At 39.1% G+C, this 18,987-nt stretch overlaps 2 protein-coding genes and 2 long non-coding RNA genes across 5 annotated transcripts; 3 read left to right on the forward strand and 1 right to left on the reverse strand.

The window, feature by feature from the left end:
- The first annotated feature begins 308 nt into the window (after nucleotides 1–308).
- On the forward strand, nucleotides 309–2,891 carry XRCC1 (DNA repair protein XRCC1). The gene is made up of 5 exons (XM_069051486.1): nucleotides 309–447; nucleotides 498–1,531; nucleotides 1,584–1,820; nucleotides 2,373–2,591; nucleotides 2,643–2,891. Exons 1-5 carry the CDS (start codon nucleotides 397–399, stop codon nucleotides 2,809–2,811), a joined length of 1,710 nt encoding a protein of 569 aa, XP_068907587.1. The 5' UTR covers nucleotides 309–396; the 3' UTR covers nucleotides 2,812–2,891.
- btv (beethoven) lies at nucleotides 2,814–18,216 on the reverse strand. Of its 2 annotated transcripts, none has more exons than XM_069051477.1 (39): nucleotides 18,077–18,216; nucleotides 17,706–18,025; nucleotides 17,423–17,537; nucleotides 17,235–17,361; nucleotides 16,821–17,187; nucleotides 16,669–16,768; nucleotides 15,890–16,617; nucleotides 15,613–15,840; nucleotides 14,991–15,565; nucleotides 14,696–14,942; nucleotides 14,013–14,645; nucleotides 13,796–13,963; nucleotides 13,589–13,747; nucleotides 13,401–13,540; nucleotides 13,134–13,350; nucleotides 11,770–13,082; nucleotides 11,286–11,721; nucleotides 11,083–11,239; nucleotides 10,298–11,033; nucleotides 10,006–10,249; nucleotides 9,226–9,362; nucleotides 9,044–9,176; nucleotides 8,613–8,994; nucleotides 8,337–8,560; nucleotides 8,171–8,284; nucleotides 8,013–8,121; nucleotides 7,793–7,958; nucleotides 6,907–7,743; nucleotides 6,541–6,855; nucleotides 6,337–6,487; nucleotides 6,152–6,288; nucleotides 6,015–6,100; nucleotides 5,644–5,966; nucleotides 5,349–5,588; nucleotides 4,046–5,299; nucleotides 3,569–3,997; nucleotides 3,320–3,516; nucleotides 3,057–3,249; nucleotides 2,814–3,010 (listed from the first exon to the last, which is right to left on the reverse strand). In XM_069051477.1, exons 1-39 carry the CDS (start codon nucleotides 18,114–18,116, stop codon nucleotides 2,858–2,860), a joined length of 12,630 nt encoding a protein of 4,209 aa, XP_068907578.1. In that variant the 5' UTR covers nucleotides 18,117–18,216; the 3' UTR covers nucleotides 2,814–2,857. The 2 variants fall into 2 exon arrangements, with proteins under 2 accessions (XP_068907578.1, XP_068907576.1); XM_069051475.1 differs by having other exon boundaries at nucleotides 17,423–17,540.
- Nucleotides 9,172–10,109, forward strand: LOC138133541 (uncharacterized). The gene is made up of 2 exons (XR_011160399.1): nucleotides 9,172–9,443; nucleotides 9,496–10,109. It is a non-coding gene; the product is annotated as an uncharacterized lncRNA (long non-coding RNA).
- On the forward strand, nucleotides 18,089–18,966 carry LOC138133542 (uncharacterized). The gene is made up of 2 exons (XR_011160400.1): nucleotides 18,089–18,231; nucleotides 18,286–18,966. It is a non-coding gene; the product is annotated as an uncharacterized lncRNA (long non-coding RNA).
- Nucleotides 18,967–18,987: the final 21 nt, after the last annotated feature.

The following is an 18,987-nucleotide window of genomic DNA, read 5'->3' on the forward strand; positions in this document are numbered from 1 at the left end:
CAATATTTTTACTTGTTTACCAAACGACTCCACTTGACATAGATGAATCGACTATTTTTATTTTATTAAATCACTTAAAGTTCTCCATTTCTATTTATAATAATCGAAAAATTTTAAGATAATCGTTACATAATTGCATGAAAACATTTTGTTACCGAGCGCTCGTTCGGCTATAAATCTAATTAATCATTTGATCAAGCGAAACCTTTTCTACTGATCTTAGATAGTAATAGGTAAATATTTGCGATTGCTTTCAATCTGATTGATGACTTTGCCAATCTGCGTTCAAAACAACAACAGTGCCAGATTCAAATTTCCCGCGGCCGATGTCTACTGTCAAAATTTTGGAGGTTATGTTAATGTTCGTTTTGAATTTTGCAAATTATTTCTTCGATAATGCCCAAAATAAAAGTTGATCACGTTGTCAGTTTCAGCAGCGAGGATCCCGTAAGTCCACTTCGAATAAAAATTATAATTGTATTAAAAGACAATTCCAGGTACACGTTGCAAACAACGTTGTGTCCAACGATCCCGCTAAAAAGTGGAAATGCAGAGAATCGGGAGAGAGATCAGCCACTATCGTCCTTCAACTGGAAAAAGCTTGCGTGATCTCGGGAATTGATATCGGCAATGAAAATTCAGCCTACATTGAAGTGCTTGTTACCAGATCTGGCACCACCGATGAGTATAAAGTGTTGTTGGTGATGTCTTCCTTTATGAGTCCTTTAGAAGCGCGTCAGAGCTCAAATATTAACAAGGTTCGGATGTTTAGGCAAGATCAGTTGTCAAAACCGGAATGTGAACAAAAATGGGATAGAGTTAAAATTGTTTGTACTCAGCCGTTTAACAGACATGTTCAGTATGGTTTGTCATTTATCACATTTCATACTCCTGCAGATAAAGTCAATGGAGCAGCTGTCCAGGCGACTATTGGCAAATTTGCTCTAAGGCCTGAGTCACCTGATGATTTATCAACTGGAAGCTTATTTGCTAGACGTACGGAATATCAAAAAGAACCCCTTTCTGTGGCAGCTGCAATCAGAGAAGCCTCATCATCAGCCTCTCCAGCAACCAAACCAAGATTAAAGATCAACAATACATCACAAAAAAGAGATGATAGTAGTGACAGTGAAGTTAAAAAGGCTTTACCTAGAAACAGAAATGAATTGCTTTATAACAAAGATGAGGAAGAGCCTAATGAAAAGATCGACACAATAATTGAAAAGAAACAGAATGATGTTAAAGATAAAAAAGCTAAAGAAGAACAAAAAGCTAAAAGGAATGCATCACCCAAACCTCAAGCTTCAGGTGAATCTAGTAAGAGAAAACATGAATCAGTTTTGAGTACTAGTCCTAGCAAAAAGGCTAAAACAGTAGAGAAACGCAAGAAACCATTTTCTGAGTTGTTACGAGGTGTTACTCTGGTGATCAGTGGTATCCAAAATCCTGACCGAGCAAATTTGAGAACTATGGCGCTTGCTATGGGGGCAAAGTATAAACCAGATTGGGAAAATAGTTGTACACATTTGATGTAAGCAACTTAAACAAGTCATAAAAATAAAGTCAACAGGTTTCTGTTACAGTTGTGCCTTCACAAATACCCCCAAGTTCAATCAAGTAAAAGGTAAAGGCAAGATTGTTAAAAGAAATTGGATTGAGGAGTGTCACACGCAGAGAAAGCGTTTGCCTTGGCGGAGATTTTGTCTGGACAAAAATGATTCAAAGAAACCAGAAAGTGAAGATGAAATTTGGGAAGAAATCAAGGAAGAAAAGGTAGAAATTGATGACAGTACTGATGAAGAGGGCTATGATGATACACAGTGAGTGTTTCATGTATACTTAGTAGGATGAAACGATATGGGGAACTCATTATAAAATTGCCCCTTACAATGGTTTATGGCTTGTCCGTAAAGATGTTGTAAATAATACCTGATTTCGGTCGCTTCGGCACGCTCCGAACGTTTGCAACTTGATGGTCCGTACTTGAAATTTTGTAATTTGTACCGGGAATTTTGATTCTTTCGATAAGAAATGGATTATTGGATTTTCCGAGCCCTTCTAGGCACCTACCTAGGACCACTAATTAAAAATGGCCCATAAATATGTCACGCGAATCTACGTTGAATAGCAAAAAAAAATTGTATTATTATCAAAAAGGACATTTATGACAATCCGGTGCGACGTATTTTTTATTTCGCAAAAATTTCAGAGCACAAATGCGTTGAAGACCCCAGTAAAAATGTTTAAATACGGCCCATTTCTGAACCTACAGTGGCTTGGTAATTTGGACAGCAATGGGGTGTCCCAATCGTTCCAACCCTCATAAAAGTATTTATAATTTCGAAATTGTGGATTGAAAGAGTTTATTTCAGGATGCAAAAAAGGATAGAAGAAATTCAGGCTAAACAGAAGGAAAAGGAAAACAACACATTCACAGCAGATACAGATGAAGAAATAATATGTATAGATGATACTGATGACATACCAAAGAAATTACCAGATTTTTTAGACTTCAAGACTTTCTTCATTGATGAGACTCTAGACGAAGACATTTCAAAAATGTTGGAGAGGTATATAATAGCATATAAAGGGTAAATAGTGAAATTTTTAAGTTTCAACAAAACTAAAATATTACTTTTTAGAATTGTCACCGAGAATCCTTCTGAAGACGTAGATTATTTCATCACTTCTGAACTGAACGCTGAAAACCTAAAAAGCTACAGCTCGCAGGCAATATGTGTAAGACCTGACTGGTTGTGGGACTGTCATAATAATAAAGCGTTAGTTTCTACTGACGGTTATATACTATAAGGTAAGCTAATTGTTATTTATTTTTTATAATAAATCGAAAAAAAAATTAATATTCTAAATAAAAAGCGAGACCAGCTTGAGTCCACTTATCCTTTTCCTTCACATTACAGAAAACTTGCAAAGACGTCAGTTGTTTTTCTCTGTTAGAAGTGTAATAAAGCGGGACGTCCACGCACCTATCTTCTTTCACGGCAATTTTCTAAAAAATATTTTTTATCGAATTGAATAACCGGTTCGTGCTTTACCTTTTCTCTCCAACTGATGTAGCAATTCGGCGAGGGATTAATGTTTTCCGAGTGAGGTAGACACGGTTTTAGAATGCTTCCTTCAAACAAACCGCCTTCCACCAGTAATTCAGTCAAAATAATATGATTTTTGTGGGTGGGAACTTTCCAACTCGATTCCAATTCAAGCTGATCCATTGAAATGTTGCTTAACCTAAGGATATGTTAATTAGCACGTCGGTAAAAACGTCAGCCGTAATTTTTAAAAGAAGGGTGACCCTTACCTTGAATATTCTTGCTTGTATGAAGCCAAAAAGGCACTTGGGTGCAACAGTGAAGATAAATTAAGGGGGTTTTGTAAGATCTCAGTGGATCTTTTATCCTTCCATTTCGAAATGTTTGCAGTTTTGCTGATTATACTTCGCAAATATCGGGTGGGATCTTTGGGACCTTCCCATAACAACTCCCATGGTTTAGGAACCTGTAAACTTGAAATAATCAGACAATAAACAAAAGTAGAAGTGACAATTGACCTGATAATTTATTAATGAATTCCCAACTAGCATATCCGTATCATTGGGAAGTGCATTTCCTTTGCAAATTTTATTTAGAATGGCGATATTTCTGTGTATATTTTGCACTAGGCGAATTGCGTTATGAAACTCCTCCGCCATAAAAGTTTCGATTGAAGAATTACTCGATACAGAAGCGGGTACCGACATACGGACAAAATCGTGCCCTTGATTCAGCTTCTTCCACAACATCATAAACGGCGATAAACTCCTTTGCCAAAGATCTCTGTCAAATCGTAGAGAAATTTCTTTAGAGAGTAGAATAGTTTTGAGTTTGGTTACGATTTCATTGGAAGTTTGCTTTTCCCAAGCTCGCCCAATATTTTCAGGCAGTCCAAAATACGAAGGCAGATCTCTTTCTGGTAGTTGTTTTAAGACGTTCACGTAATCCTGGAAAACTGCATAAAAATCAAACATTTAGTGATAACTGCAGCGTACGTTAAACTTCGAAGAACTCGGTAACATGATTTTAGTCCCGAAGGGAGTCCACCTGTGGCTCAAAACTTCATCCACCAAATACTGCCTCAAATATGTTTTGAGAATCCCCATATCGTCGATATTCTCGATCCTGCCCCCATATACAGCGTCGCAGCACAACCCAGAAATAAATTTCCATTGCACTTGAGGCGACTGCATTTGCCACAAATCTTCCACGAGTCTGACACACGTTGCTAAGTCTGTGTCGCTAAACTCGTACCACTTTGACCACCCTTGGGGAATATAAGTGCGACGTTCCTGAACGATCGCGTGAATGCACGAAAGAATGAAGAAAATTCGTCCCGCTGTCGGGTGCAATTTCTCGATGTATTTGCTCCCCCAAGTGGCGTACGTTCTTTGAAGATTATTTCGTAATCCTTGCGGGGCCTCGTACACGACTTTCAAACTGTTTTGGGCTAAGACAAAATTGAACGTAGGATTCGGTTCGGTGATTAACCACAGTCTGAAGTTGTCGTGTGGTTGCAAGTTTTGTAGATTCTGACAGAGAATCGACAACCACCCCGTGACCAAATGCAAATTTTTCAAAATGAGCCATTGTCCAGCTCGTGCCGTTTTATCTAAAGCTGCAATCGCTTTGCTCTCTTGACCTTCCCCCATTGCGACTTCGACAAATTGATTCGGAGCCAGATCACGAATTTCCGAAGAAGGATCGCTTCCAGAAACTGTCAGTATTAGAATAGGCTCCGACGAAGATGATTCTCTAAAGATCTGATTCAAGTCGAACACTGGAGGATCGACGCTTCTTAACCCCGTCACGTGTAAAACGCATTGACTCATTGCGGAGTAAGCACGATCAGGGCGTAGAGCTTGCACGACTAGAAGCTTCTGAAACTCGCTAATTTTACAATGAGCAGGAAAATCCCTCTCGCAACAATCCGACGCCATAAACTTGTTCCACAAATTTTGTTCGTCTAATTGCAAAATTTGGTATAATGCCGGCAGCGAAGCCTGCAGATTCTGCACGCTGTGTAGACAGTGTTTTGGAATCCACGGAGGGATGTTTTCAGGGTCTCCTCTTCCGGTCACGGAACTGCCCAAAAAGTGTCTCCACTCTCCCGACTGGACGGAGAATAATTTTTGAACCAAGTGCATCGCGAACGTCAGTCGATCTGTCTTCATAATGCCCCGACTTACGTAATTGTAAACGGTGAAAAAGAGATGCTTCTTTTGAGACTCGACGGTACTCTCCATTCCCTGATTGCTCCAAATGATGAAAATAATCCCGTAGGCTTTGTAAACTTACCTGAAATGTCTGCAAAGAGGTCAGAAATAGGCGAATACAGGCGGGAACCGACAAAACATAAAGAACATTAAATTTGGAGAATTCGTTACAAGCGAAGTACAAGTAGCTCCCAAACACAGAAATTTCTTGATAAACCTCGTATCCAGATTGGAGTTTCTTCTGTATCTGCAACGACTCCTCCAAGGCTTTTGTGATTGCAGTGGAACTCGCTTTAGTTTCATTCAAAGAAGCCAACAAGTTCTAAACGATAACCGCATTGTCAAAATTTGGTTTTCATTTTTTATCTCAAGCTTACAGAATTTTGTAAGATATCTCCCGAAGAATTTGCCAGATCTTCGAGGAGCTGATTTTGAAGCTGGTACTGTTTCTCTTGTAATTCTTCCCTTTCACGCAACAGTTGCTTCCTTTTGTCCTCTAGTTCGGGATTTTCTTGGCGAATGGTGCAGGAGAGGAGTTGTTCTGTTAGTCCTGCGTGAGTCACAGTAAAATTCATGGTGGAAACTATGGCACTGACGTCTGCAGCTACTTTCAACTGTTCATTTCTGCTGCTCAAAACCATCATAAAGTCGTAGTGGTAATCAATTAATTTTCCGTTAAAATTTATGAGTTTTCTTTCGCCTGAAAATAATTTGTCGGATTAGGAACATGTCAGTTATGACGACAAACCTTGATAAACAAATTCTTTTCGCAATATCGGAAACAGTACAGAAGAAACTTCTTCGATCTCTTCAATAACCAAGATCTTTCCAAATCTGTAACGTACGAGAGAATAGAAGAAACATAAAAAGTTGTGTAGCTCTAACCTGACTGATAATTCCAAGTTGGTGTTAAATTTCGGCGAATTTTGTGTGACTGTTTCCATCTGTCGATTTTTGAAATGATTTCTGAACCAACTTATTGCGTTGGAAGTTGGATCAATAAGCAACGGCGTAATCTTGGCCTACGAGAATATGTTAAATTACAAGAAAAACAAAATAATCAGTCGAACTTTTAAAATTATGCTGGCGTTTTGGACTGACAATTTATCGTAAGACAGTCCTTCGCTTTGCCATTGTAGATGTTCTCGTTCACTGGACAAGAACTCTTCAAAACTGAAAGCGTCAACTCCAAGTTCTTTGATCCACCTGTCCAAGATTATTCTGCGAAAATCAGAACAGAAATCGAGTTGAACACATTTTAATTCAATTATTACCGCCTTCCTTCTTCCGATTCATCCGACAAATAAGTAATGAAAGCCGAACCTAAAGAACAGTTTTCCGGAAGTTTATCAATCTGCTGTGACAACTCTTTTAATTGCTCCTGCCACCTCTGATATTCATCATCCAGCTTCGAAACCAATCCTTCAGCGGCCGCTAGTGTCTCTTGAGCTTTGTTCAAATCGATTTCAATCTCAGCGGCCTCCTTGGTGTAGGCGGAAAGTTGAACTTTTAGTTTTGCAACCGTGGCGTCAACATCGGACAGTCCCGCACTCAATTCGCCCAATTGCGCCTCCGCACTTGCCAAATTTCTTAAACACAAAAATTAACTAAAACAAACCAAATCCATTGTTTTCTCTCACTCTCTCAGTTTATTTTGTTCTCGTTCTAAAGGTTTGATTTTGTCGACAACATGCGAATATTTTACGTTAGCCGCGACCCATGCCGCTAACGGTGCTGCCGCCACCGACGCCCTTTTGGCCGCTTTGGGATCGAAAGAGTCGCCTTTGTTCGCCATCAATCGTTCCACAGATTGGCGGTTTTCGGTTGTGATTCTGCTCGCGTCGAACGATCGAATCTCTTCCTTGACTCCTCTTTTGGCGAGGAAGGTTTTCATACTGTTCCAGGAAGTGTCCTGGATTCCCATCAGTCTTAGAACCCCTTCGAGGATGTCTCGGATCACGTCGGGAGGAGCTCTCAGAGAGCGAATTTCCGACAGCGATTCCGACTTGATGTTCCCAACTGCCGATCGAGCCTCTTGAATCAAAGGCTCCACTTCGGAAAGTTCCGTTTCGATCTCCTTTTTCCGCACCATCAATTGCTGATTTTCCGCTTCAGTTTTCTGTTTCAACACTTCCATTTCTTCCTTGTGAGTGCTGGCGTTCTTCATCGTGTTGCTGATCATGTCCAGAGCGGTATTAGCCTTGGCTTGTTTCTCAGCAAGTTTATTTTGTTGTTCGGCCGCTTTCTGCTTCAGCTTCGCCACTAAACTTCCAGCCTCAGTTAACTTGGCAACTCCAGCTTTTAATTTGTTCTGTTTCGACGTTATTGTCGACTTTTTCTTGATAAAAATCTCCACGTAAAGCTTAATCATCGAGATGAAACGCGAAGGAGCTGCCATTTTTTCTTTAATTACTTCAAAAATTTTTGGGAAGTTGCTGCAATGTTGCACTTCACTTTTTTCGTCACTCTCGTTGGACCTACAAAATCTCAACACACTGTCTCAAAAACTTAAGAATTTTTCTTTACCTGTTGATAACTAGAAGGGGCATCAATCGAATCGTCTCCAAACTCCATTCTGTCTTCCAAATGATCGTACTTTCATGGAGAAATGCTGGACAGTTTTCAAAAATATTCCAAATATTTTCATTATTAACATCTATGCATGCCACAACATGCAGTCGTCTCTTCACACCTGAAGTTTTCAATTAAAACAATTAAAATCATCTCATTAAAACCAAGTAGTTACGTTCGTTGAAAAACTCCATTAAATTTCCTTCAAAATTTTCCCTGCTGGCCTCATCCTTCAGACCGGCAATCATCGATTCCAATTCCGCCGCATTATACAAACCAGGAACCTAGAATGGAACTTGAACACTTCTCATTTCAGAAAGAAGAAAATTGTACCTCTCCTGCTGACACCAAAATGTTGATTAAACTCAAAATGTGTTTCTGGTTAAAGATGTGGTCTTCAAGTAACAAATAAACTTGTTCCCCGTCGAGTCCAGATAATTGTATTGCCTAAGAAATCTGGAGTCAACATTTTTTCCATCAAATCTATTAAATCACTTACAGATTTTAAGTCAGCACTGAACTGGGGTTGCGCTCTCGAAATCGGAATTATCAGTCGAGCCGATTGCAAAGATGAGACAATTTTAACCGCAGATTTTCTGCCAATTCCAGCTCTACCTACCATAACTGCATTACCCTCAGGAGCGCTCAAGATCTTTGCCACACTTGCACTCAATTGGAGCAATTCACTGGTAATCAAAATATCCAACTCTTGACCTTCTCGCCCTAAAAATCTACAATTATTTTTTATTTTTTCTTCAAGTTATCAAAACACGACCAAATTGTGTGATTCCTCTTTGTACACTGCTAGTCCATTCTTCTTCGCTCAATTTCTGAAGGAGAAAGCTCTCGGTCGTTGAAGAATATTGCGGAGCTGGCACGCAAAATTGATTTTGTATCGCCTTCATTATGTTAGACGAACCCCATTGGGTTTTGAAAACTTCACTAAGTATGTTTGCAAGTTTTAGACGATCTTCTTCGCACACTAGTTTATCCCCAAATTGCTTGGTAGCTTCGTAGCACACTATTTCCAAGAGTGAATTTTCTGCATCTGTCTGAAGAATATCTTTGTAACGCAAAATGCTAGAACACCAAATGGTGACATCGTGAGGACTGAAGTCGTAATGTTTGTAATTTGTAGTCAAGAAAGTACCCCTTATCTACAATCGAATGTTTTACAAGAAAATTATTTGAAACAAGAAATCATACTTTGTCGTAGGTCGCTATCATTGTAGCTGCTAACTTAACAATCTTGGCTTTTGGCCAAACACTCACACATTCTTTGATCAGAACTGTTAAATATGATACTAAAATGATTGACAAATCTTCTTGGTCCGGTAAACTACGACAGTAGATTGTTTTATGGAAATACAATTAAGTCGATAATTTACCTGATGTTGTAATTATGAACTATAGATGTAAATCTGGTCGATAGAACGGTTGTAGCAGACATAGATCCCACTATTGTGATATTTTCGTATCCTACCAATTCTAGACTCGAATCGAAGAAAGCTTTGTACGTTATCATCTAAATAAAATGAAATGTGTCATGTACCACTTCAAATGATTGGTCAGTTGTATAAATTTTTCTTTAGGAATTCACAAGAAGGTGAGTTTAATTCAAGTGGTTTTAGTCAGTTTTCGATATTACTTTTTGTTAGAAAAAAACAGTGAAACGTTTAGAATTAAAGAAATCACTGACAAGATAACCACAATGGAAAAGAAAGTCACGCAACTCGAGGAACAAAACAGGGAGTTACGAAAACAGTTGGAATATAATCGTGATAAGGAGGCAGCTCTGCATAAGGTGCTACACAATTACGATAATCTGCTTAAGAAAGTAATAGACGAGAAAAATATGAAATGGCAACAGGACGAACACTCTTGGCGTATAGCTAATCTGGAATCCGCTTTTTACGACTTATTGGAGAAGTACGAGAGAGCAAAATATCTCGTTAAGGGTTTCCAAAAGAACGAGGCAGTTTTGAAGAAACAAGTTCAGGAATATGAAAATATGTTAGACACGGTAAAAGTGAAGTTTTCAGCTTACAAATCAATATCGGAAGAATCGACGGAAATAAAGAGAAGATTAGTGGTGGATAAGACCAAGCAGGGTGCCGTAGGAAAGAGACGAAGACTAGTAACGACGATATGATTTTAAAAACGATTACCTGGTGCAGAAATTCAATCACAATGTTAGTCTCCCACTTATCCGGTTTCAGTAAATGTAAATTTTTGAAGTACAGAGTTAAATTACCCCTCTTCGGTTTATAAACTTTGCCTTTGTTTGTGTTTACCACGATACAAAGCTGAGAGATTTTGTTGATGATGTAGTTCGGAACTAGACTGGCACTGCAGTGGATTGTGGCCAATTCCATATCTGATCGTTCCTTGACCAAATGCTCCAAAATCAAGCTGAAATTGAATTTTTATCTTGTATCTGAATTGAAGTCTAGGCCTTACGATTTCGCTGAACCGTGTGGTCCAACTAGTAGAAAATTTTGTTCGTTTCCTGGCAAGAGCCACGTTCTCAAACCATCCAGCGTCTTGCACACATCTCCGGTTAAAATCAACGGGATTTTTCTACTAGCTACGTCTAGAGTTATGTTCGGATTTGTGTAATAAGTGTCAATGATGTCCCTCTCGCTGTTGTATCTGGATTTTAGGATTAAGGGCGGCGGAATTTCGCCCATCCATTCGTAAATTTGTTGGGCGAATAATTCTCGAAAATCATACTGGAGCTGTTGCCCCAACCCGTTAACCAGAGCAACAGCGAATTGAGTTTTATTTTTGACATCATACAACTGCGTCAACCCGGTTTTCGCTACGGCTATTTTAGAACAAGGTACTGAAATTTCTCCCTCGTTGCAGATCCAGTCAACACCTTTCAGAAAGTAGTCGTTGATGTATGACCCGAGAAGGCGTTCAAAATCTTCAGGTTGATTTTTGATATAATTCTCTGTGTACGAAGCGACGTCTAAATCTTGTTCGCTGAGTAGAACTATACCCATTCGCGAAATTGTCGCTGGCGAAGCATGACTTAAATCGTGCGTTTCAAAAATGAAGTTGACGTTGGGCCCGAATTGGACTCTCCAACCTGACGGTAGTGACAAGAGGCGGTTGTCGTCGAGGACTGAATTGAGCGCCTCCACCCATTCTGGATCGATATTGCCGTCGCAAACGATCCAAGACCACGTGTCTGTTAACTGTTATTGCAAAATTTGTAAGAGTTAAGGCCAGAAATTTACCTGATGGTTCTGTCGTTACTTGAAGACTGTACAAAGTTAACACACCATCGTACCATTGTCTAGTGTCCAGATCGATTTGACCCAGTAACTCAGTCTTTTGCATACTTTTAGGATTGAAATCATGTTGTTTCAGTATTTTTCCCATTTTATTCAAGGCCTGGAACAAATTTTGACAAAATATACGATAATCACACGGTGCTTACGTTGAACAGTAGATTCCGTATAGAGCTTTTTCCCGAGCTGGGAGGGCCAACAATAGCAACTCCCATGCGCTGTTTGAGTTGTTCGTACAATTCCAAGCATTTGTCGATTTGTCTTTTGTTAACTGCAAGTTTTAGCTCTTGGCAACTTTCCTCCAAAGCTTTAACCAATACTTCGTTTCCCATGTCTTCTATAACGACGTCCTTGAACACATCCTTTATCAAACCTTCAAATTTGACACTGTCTGCGAATGTTAATTTAGACAAAGTGTCCATCCTCAAGACTTTAACCACCAGAGATAGTTCTGTGAGTAACTGATTGCCTTCAGCTTCTTCAGTTTTCTTTCTGTGTTGCTTTAGAGCCCTTCCACAACCAGTCAAAATTGTTCTAATTGCTCTAAGACCCCAGTCGTAATGTTGTTGCTTGCTTAACAGTTTACTAAAAAACCAATTTCCAAAAAAATGCGTATTTTATTTGGTCGTTTACCTTGACGAGTCAAAGATTTCGATCAATTTTTTCCCGATTATGTCAGCATTTTGATAACCGTCACAGTGAAGTAAAGTCCTAGCAATTTGTTCGTGATCTGGGTGAGTCATCACCACTGGTCTAAACAACTGTTTCAGATTATCCGGGAGTTTATTACGACCCCCGTAACTTCCACCTGCTGGATTAAGCGTGACAAAAATCCCACAGTGTTTGTTGACAATTATTTCTTGGTCCAAGAGACCCACTTTTTCTTGATGCGTTTTTAGCGCGATCTGTATGGGTTGTATTTGCATGGATACTGCCGACAAAGTCGCCTCGTCCAAACGGTTAAACTCGTCGAAACAACCCCAAGCTCCACTTCTGACCAATCCGGATAAAATCCGTCCCATGGAAGAGGCATCTATGCCTTCGTCACAATTAAAAACTAAAACTTGCCTGCCCAAAAGTCCCCCCAAAGCTTTAACCGATTCGGTTTTGCCCGTTCCAGCTGGACCATAAGGGTTTCCCCCCATTCCCAAATGCATTCCTTGGGTTAGAGTCAAGAAACAGCGATCTGTCAGTGGAGTTCTGACCAACTTCGCCGAATTCCCCAAATATTCGTAGGCATAGTCCATGCGAGCGTTGGCCATTTTAATCGTGACCTCACCAGACGAGTTGGAGTAAAATCTCAACTGTTTTTGCCAGACCCAGTCAGTGACTTTTGTTATATTCGCGTCGAGCAACTCTCCGAGTACATCGATGTGGTGGATGGTGTCTAGAAGCAGAGACTTCAGTTTAAGTTCCAAAATGTTATTTTCTTCATTTGTGTCGAGATTCATCGATGCAAAACTAGTCTCTTCGCCTACGCTTAGTTCCAGCGAACTGTAGTGGGTCAGTTGAGCTTTGTAGTACGCCAGCAGAGGAGGCAGAGTCATGCTGGCTATGGCTTGTTCAGTTTTGAGCGTGAAAGTTATGTTGTCTGCCAAACACAAGACTTGTGATGGGTATTTCAAGGGGTCAGCGTTTTGGCCTTCGCTGAGGCACTCCACTAGTAGTTCTTTCAGAGTTGATTGCATTTCTTTGACTAACCCGTTTAACCACTCCTCTACAGGCTTGTTAATATTGATAGGATTGATCAACGGGACGATTTCACCTTGCAGCGAACACATTGCAACAATTTTTGTGCCATCGTTATCCAACTGAATACTATTAATCCCGGCAAATAATTTTTTGAGATGAGTTTGAATAACTTGCTCCTTAGATGATTGTCCGACCACTTCCAAAAGATCCTCATCACCGAGAAATAGAAAACGGGGGAATTTATCACGTTTCTCCTAAAAATCATAAAATTCTAAGTTGCTGCTGCAGTTTTGTTTGCTTTTTACCATGAGGAAGTTATCTAAACTCTTCTGGCAGCGATTCAACTGATCTTGAAGATTTTTTAATAATGCGCTCAGATTTGGATATCTGCACAAAGACGAAACGCGTGGATCTTTCTCTATAAAGATTAACACATGATGGAAGTCTTTGTCGATTTTGTCGAAGCGAGCTTTTTCTTGAATTAAAGTACCACTACCAAAGATAGGTTCCAGATAAACCCATCTACGAACAACAAATAATTAAATTTGATCAGATGGATTTGATTTCAATACTTTCGCTGGATTTGGGCCAATAAGGTCAAGTTTTGATCCAACGTTGCTAATTTGTTCTCCCATAAGCTAGCTCGTTCGGAAAAACTTTCATAATCAGCAGAGTTTTTGACCGATTGCAATAGACTCTGATTGTCTCCGATCTACAAACAGCGAACGAGTTAACTAACAAATGGAGAAAACTAAAATACCTTGCTTAGAATTTCTTTAAAATCTTTCACCAGCATTATGTTTTTGTTTCTAGAATCTGTATGAGATGTTAGAATGAATCTTGCTTGAACGTCCCATTGGTCAAGCTCAGCCAATGCTTGTCGCACAACAATTTCACTGGCAGCTTTCTTACAGATTATCTACAACATATTTGTTAGGTTGGTCGACATATTTCGACAACTACCGACTTGTAGTTCTTTGACTGAAGACGATAACTTGTCCGAAACGTTTAGAAAATCTTTAAATTTCAAGTCGTCCAGAGATTTTAGAGGCATTTCGAGAATATTATATACGTCGATCCAGTGCTTATCTGTGAAATCTTCACCTTTGACATACTTCAAAGATCCCATGATACCCTAAAAATTCAACCGTAACATAGAAAGACTACTTCACATGAGAAAATACTTCATATTTATGGATTTCTTGAAGCATTCTCATCTCCAAATCAGTACTTTTGTCAGTATTCTTCAACTTGGCTTGCCAACTAGTTAAGAAGTCTTCAAATCGGTAGATTTTCTTTCTAAATACGATCCACTCTTCATTGGTCAGAGATTCGAGCTCATTATAGAACTCTTCAAATAGCGACCAAGAGTCTTCCGCTTTATTTAAATCAGTTTCGATTTCTTGAATCAAAAGAAATTCAGGTTTGTCAATGTTGAATTTTTCATAATCGGCAAAAAGGTTATCCTTCTTCTGCATTAAATCTTGCCATAGCACTTTCTTCTCCTTAATATTAACCAACTGTTGATACAATTCTTCCGTGGACTGGTCAGCAATCTGTCCGGTATGAGGTTTAGGCTTAATCTGTTCCCATTTTGCCGCGAAACGTTCCATTTCTTTTTCTATATTCTCACTTTCAATGTTTAGAGTCGTTTTAATCGTTTCCATTTGTTTAGCAATGATATGTTGGTGATTTTCCAAAAGACTTTGCAACCTCTCCCAAGCCCCTTTGAAGCGATTCACCGAATCTACTTGTTCTCTGGTCCAACTTGACAAAATCTGGGACTTTTGAATCATCTGATTGTAGCATTCTTCCATCTGAAACAAAAGTGCAATATTTTTGACAAATTTCTCTCAAGAATCAATACTTCTGACGCTTGTTTTAAAATATTGGCATGTGCAGCACCAGTTTCTCCCACTTCTTCTATGGTGACTGGTTGTTTGGTCAAAACTGCAGTCGAAGGATCGACGTAGTTTTGTAGCTTCACAACATCTTGAGCGATGGAATCTTTAAGGGAAAGTACCAATTGGTCCCAATAACTTCTATTGTGAGATTCTAAATCCGAACGCAATCGTGACAGGCCTATGAGAAAGCAACCCACTCGCTCCTCGGTACTACAAAACATTTGATAGCCTTTCGGTTTTTAAAATACTAGAAATTACCTTGGAAGTTTCGCAATTTCTTGACCGAAGGTTTTAGAGGCCCTAAAGTGCAAATCCCAATGTTGCCAATTTGTCAATTTGCTCACATCAAGTGAGTCAAGCTGAAGCCACGATTGCCAATGCTTGAGGACTCCCCCCAGCTGTTCGAACAAGTCTAAAGTGTGTTTGTTGACTTTTTCCAAATCGTTCCGAGTTCTCTCTATGATCTCACTGAAAATATGTTTATCTGGATCGTCTGAAACACCTCGGAAAGATGTAGGTATGTCCAGAAATTTTTTCAGTTGTTGTTGATACTTTTCCATTAGTACTGTCTGGTCTGGAGAGAATTGCAATTCTGACTTTCTGTAGACAATATCGGTGTAAATTTCAGGTAAATACAAATGAAGAGTATCCAAGCTTCTGATGTACTGTTTTTCCAGCACTTTACACAGATTTGTGTCAACATCCGCCTTCCATGTTTGCATGTTTTTGAACCCTTTATCTTCTACTTGGGTCATAATATTCCTCATATACCTCGTAGCTTCTTTCCACTTACTGTATTCTTTTATCAAATCAACATCTTCCAGAAACTTTATCTAAAAATTACAATCAAGACAGTAATCAGACAGCACACACACCTCACTTTGTCAATTATTTGATAATAGTAAGAGGCCAAGAGATTGTTTTCTTTTGACAATTTTTCCACGGCGTTTTTTAAAGTTTCCACATATTTCTCCACTGATTTCGTGTTTTCCCAAGAAACCACCTCTTCTTCTTGGACCAAACGTGACAATTCCAAAGCGCTTGCTAACATCATGGGTCTTTGACAAATAATCATTCTATTTCCTATAGTGTTGTGAAAATTTGCTATCTACAAACAGAATACCAACATTTTTTCAAAAATGTTTCATGTTAGGTACCTGTTCTAGAGTTCGTGCTAATTTCATAAACTTCTTTGCATGTTCACTAGTTTGGTCAATGTGACTTGGAATATGGTACCCCAAAGCTTTAAACTGTCTAACTTCTGAAATCAGAGTAACCAGACGATCAGAATAGTTCACTTTCATGAGTTTGTTATTTTTTGAAAACTGCACTACAGGATCAGACTCTTTTAGATTCAAAATATCTTCTTTAATCAAAGATGAAATCTCTCTCGTCCACGATTCGAACAACTCAGTATGTTGCTGTTTCAAATCTTTCAACAACTCCGTCACCATTTGCTTCAAACTCTCGTAACCGTTCAGATCTTCTAACAACTTCTGCGAAGTTTGCAACACTTCAGTAGCTTTAGCTTCCAACTGTTTAGTCATTATGACTTCTGCGACAACTTGTGGAGTGGCGTATCGAACGTTCAAGGTATTTTCGGAAATGTTTTGAGACTGAAGATGTCTGACATAGTCGTAGAGAGAATTTAACAGATGTTGTCGCTCCGAGAGGAGAGTTTGTTTCAGTATAGGTCTACCGATCAAAGCTGAGTACCGAGTGAATTCGTGAAGAAGTTGTCTCGTGTTGGCGTCAACACTAGATAGTTGTTTCTTGAGTTTAGCTGCCACCTTTTCTTCCGCTGGTTGCAATAAATATTCGAATTGTTTGCAAGCTTTCAACCACAAGTTGGAAGAGTGTTGACCAAATTCGAGAACGTTAAGATCTAAAAATTAATCAAATAAAAATACGACTCTTTCTTTTGGAAATGCTTTACTCTTAAAATGTCTGAACATGTCGGTGGTTTTTAATTCCTCTTGTTCTTGGGGGGTCAGTAGTCGAGTTAGTTGTCTCAGAAGCGTTTGCACATTCAGAATCTACAAGATATGAGATGTAAAATTAAACTCGACACGTGACGTAAAACTGTACTTCTTGGAGCCTTCCAACAAGTTTAGTCAGTTCTTGGGGTTGGTACACTCCATCCTTCCACATGTTTGAAGAGTAGTTAGGCCAGAATATTTCAGTTAATTGTTTACAACTCTCCAACCAACGGTCCCCAGTTGTGATACATTGGTTTAAAACCTCCGCCACCGTGTTGTAATTGTCACCCCAAATGTCACAGTCAGTCAGTTGTTTGGAAATACAGCGTTTCACGTCATTGGCTACGAGATCCATCAGGTGGGTCATACGCTCAGGAGGATAAGGGGATGGTTCGTGACGCCACAAGTCATCCAAAATGCTGTGAGCATTTTCGAGAACTTCTTCCACTTCGTTTAACGGTAAGGCATCTATTACACTGAAGAAACAATTTTATTAAAACGGAGACAAGATTAAAGGAATCACCTAAATTCTCTTGAAATGGGTCTCAAGATGTCGCTAAAAGATGCAGCGTTAGTTCGTGTTAATCTGTTCTTGGATGACCGAGAAACGTTGTCCCAATATTCTACTTCATTTTCTAAAGATTCTATAACTGAAGGAAAAACGGAATTTTTTGAAATGTTAAAACTGTATTGTTTAAATAAGAGACTTACCATTAAAAGAGGTTAAATTCGAGCTGAGTAAATCATCTTCATTGGTTGAAGATAGGATTGAAGATCGTATTTCTGCTTGTAAGTTGGCTAAATGACGTTGGATTTCAGGAGAAGTCTTCTAAAATGATTGTTGCTTAAATGATTGCATTTTGCAAGAAACAATTAATTGGTAAGGTAAACAAATAAAAAACAAGCCTCAAATAAAATTATTACATTTAGAACAGTAACATGTGCAATCATAAATAACAAATTAATAATGATCTCTCTGTTGGTTCGTACCCACCTGCGTCAGAAGGGGAGTAAAAACATTGTTTAAGGTGTTATAGAGGGCCAATGTTGGCGGCCCACAAACCGAAGTGATTTGTAACGAAGACAAAATATTTTCTTCGGACAAAACAATTGGTCTGACTTTACTAAAAACAACGATTTTCTTCTCGACACCGTCCACCTCCTCAACAAATTTAAGTTTTTTTCTATCATTCTCTTCGACGAAGGCATAAAGGATCAGTTTATTTTCACTTTGGATGAACTCGTCCACGTCAGCAATCCCAACAACCTCCTTATCCCAAGTTTCTTCAGACAGTGAAGCACCCAAGTGACATTCTATCGAAAGGCTAAATGAAGTCTTGTCAAATTTTGAACAAATCACCTCACCTGCAGTCCTTATTATGAATTTTTTATTGAAATCGCCCATTTTGTTACGTAGACTGTGCCAGGATGATTGTTTAATGTTGACTGTGTACCATGACTACATTTAGCGTTGTCTTGGAAACGGTGTATGGAAACATGAAGCATATTTGGGCTGTGACGTACTAGGTGGTTTTAATAATTTGCCTGAATTTGTATCCGAATTCTGTTTCCAGATGCTCCAGCGCCTTGGCATGTGTGTCTTGGATGGGGTATTGAGAGAAGATCTTCATGACATTGTGACGTTTTAAATATCTGTGGTAAATTTTCTCAGAAAACTTGACCTGTTTCACGTAGTCGATTCTTACAGCGTTCAGGTCAGCGGTTGGGTGTTGGGCTAAAGCCCTTCCGAGGGTAGCATCTAGGCTTATAGATATATAAATAATAATAGTAGGCTTGCGCAGCTTCCTCTCGAATCTTTTACATTCACTCATGTTTGTGGGAAAGTCGTCGATGATGTATCCATGACAGTATTTGAAAGTATTTTTAATTTCCATTTTTAACAGCGTCACGTAGTCTCTGAGGTCCAGTGTCGAAGTTGATTTTGTCCCCTGCGGAGCCAAGTGTTTCATGTGGATCAAACGGTAATTGCTACATTCCGACAAGAAGTGGGCCAGGGTTGTTTTACCGGACTGGGCCGGGCCGATTATCCAAAAAATGGGTAACGATGAATCGACAAAGTCGCACCACACCGTGTCCCTCCTCAGGAACTTGACTTTATTGTAGAGTTTTTGAAAGATCTTTTGGGGAAATTTAACACGGCACATTTTGGAATTTGAGTCGAAAAAGTCACGTTATAATGACAGCTAAATTTTTATTCAAACATGTTTCAAAATAAAATACAAAAATTTTAACAAGATTTTTTCTCCAGCTTTAAC

Source organism: Tenebrio molitor, chromosome 6 (assembly GCF_963966145.1).
Source record: "Tenebrio molitor chromosome 6, icTenMoli1.1, whole genome shotgun sequence".
NCBI classification, from domain to species: Eukaryota; Metazoa; Arthropoda; class Insecta; order Coleoptera; family Tenebrionidae; genus Tenebrio; species Tenebrio molitor.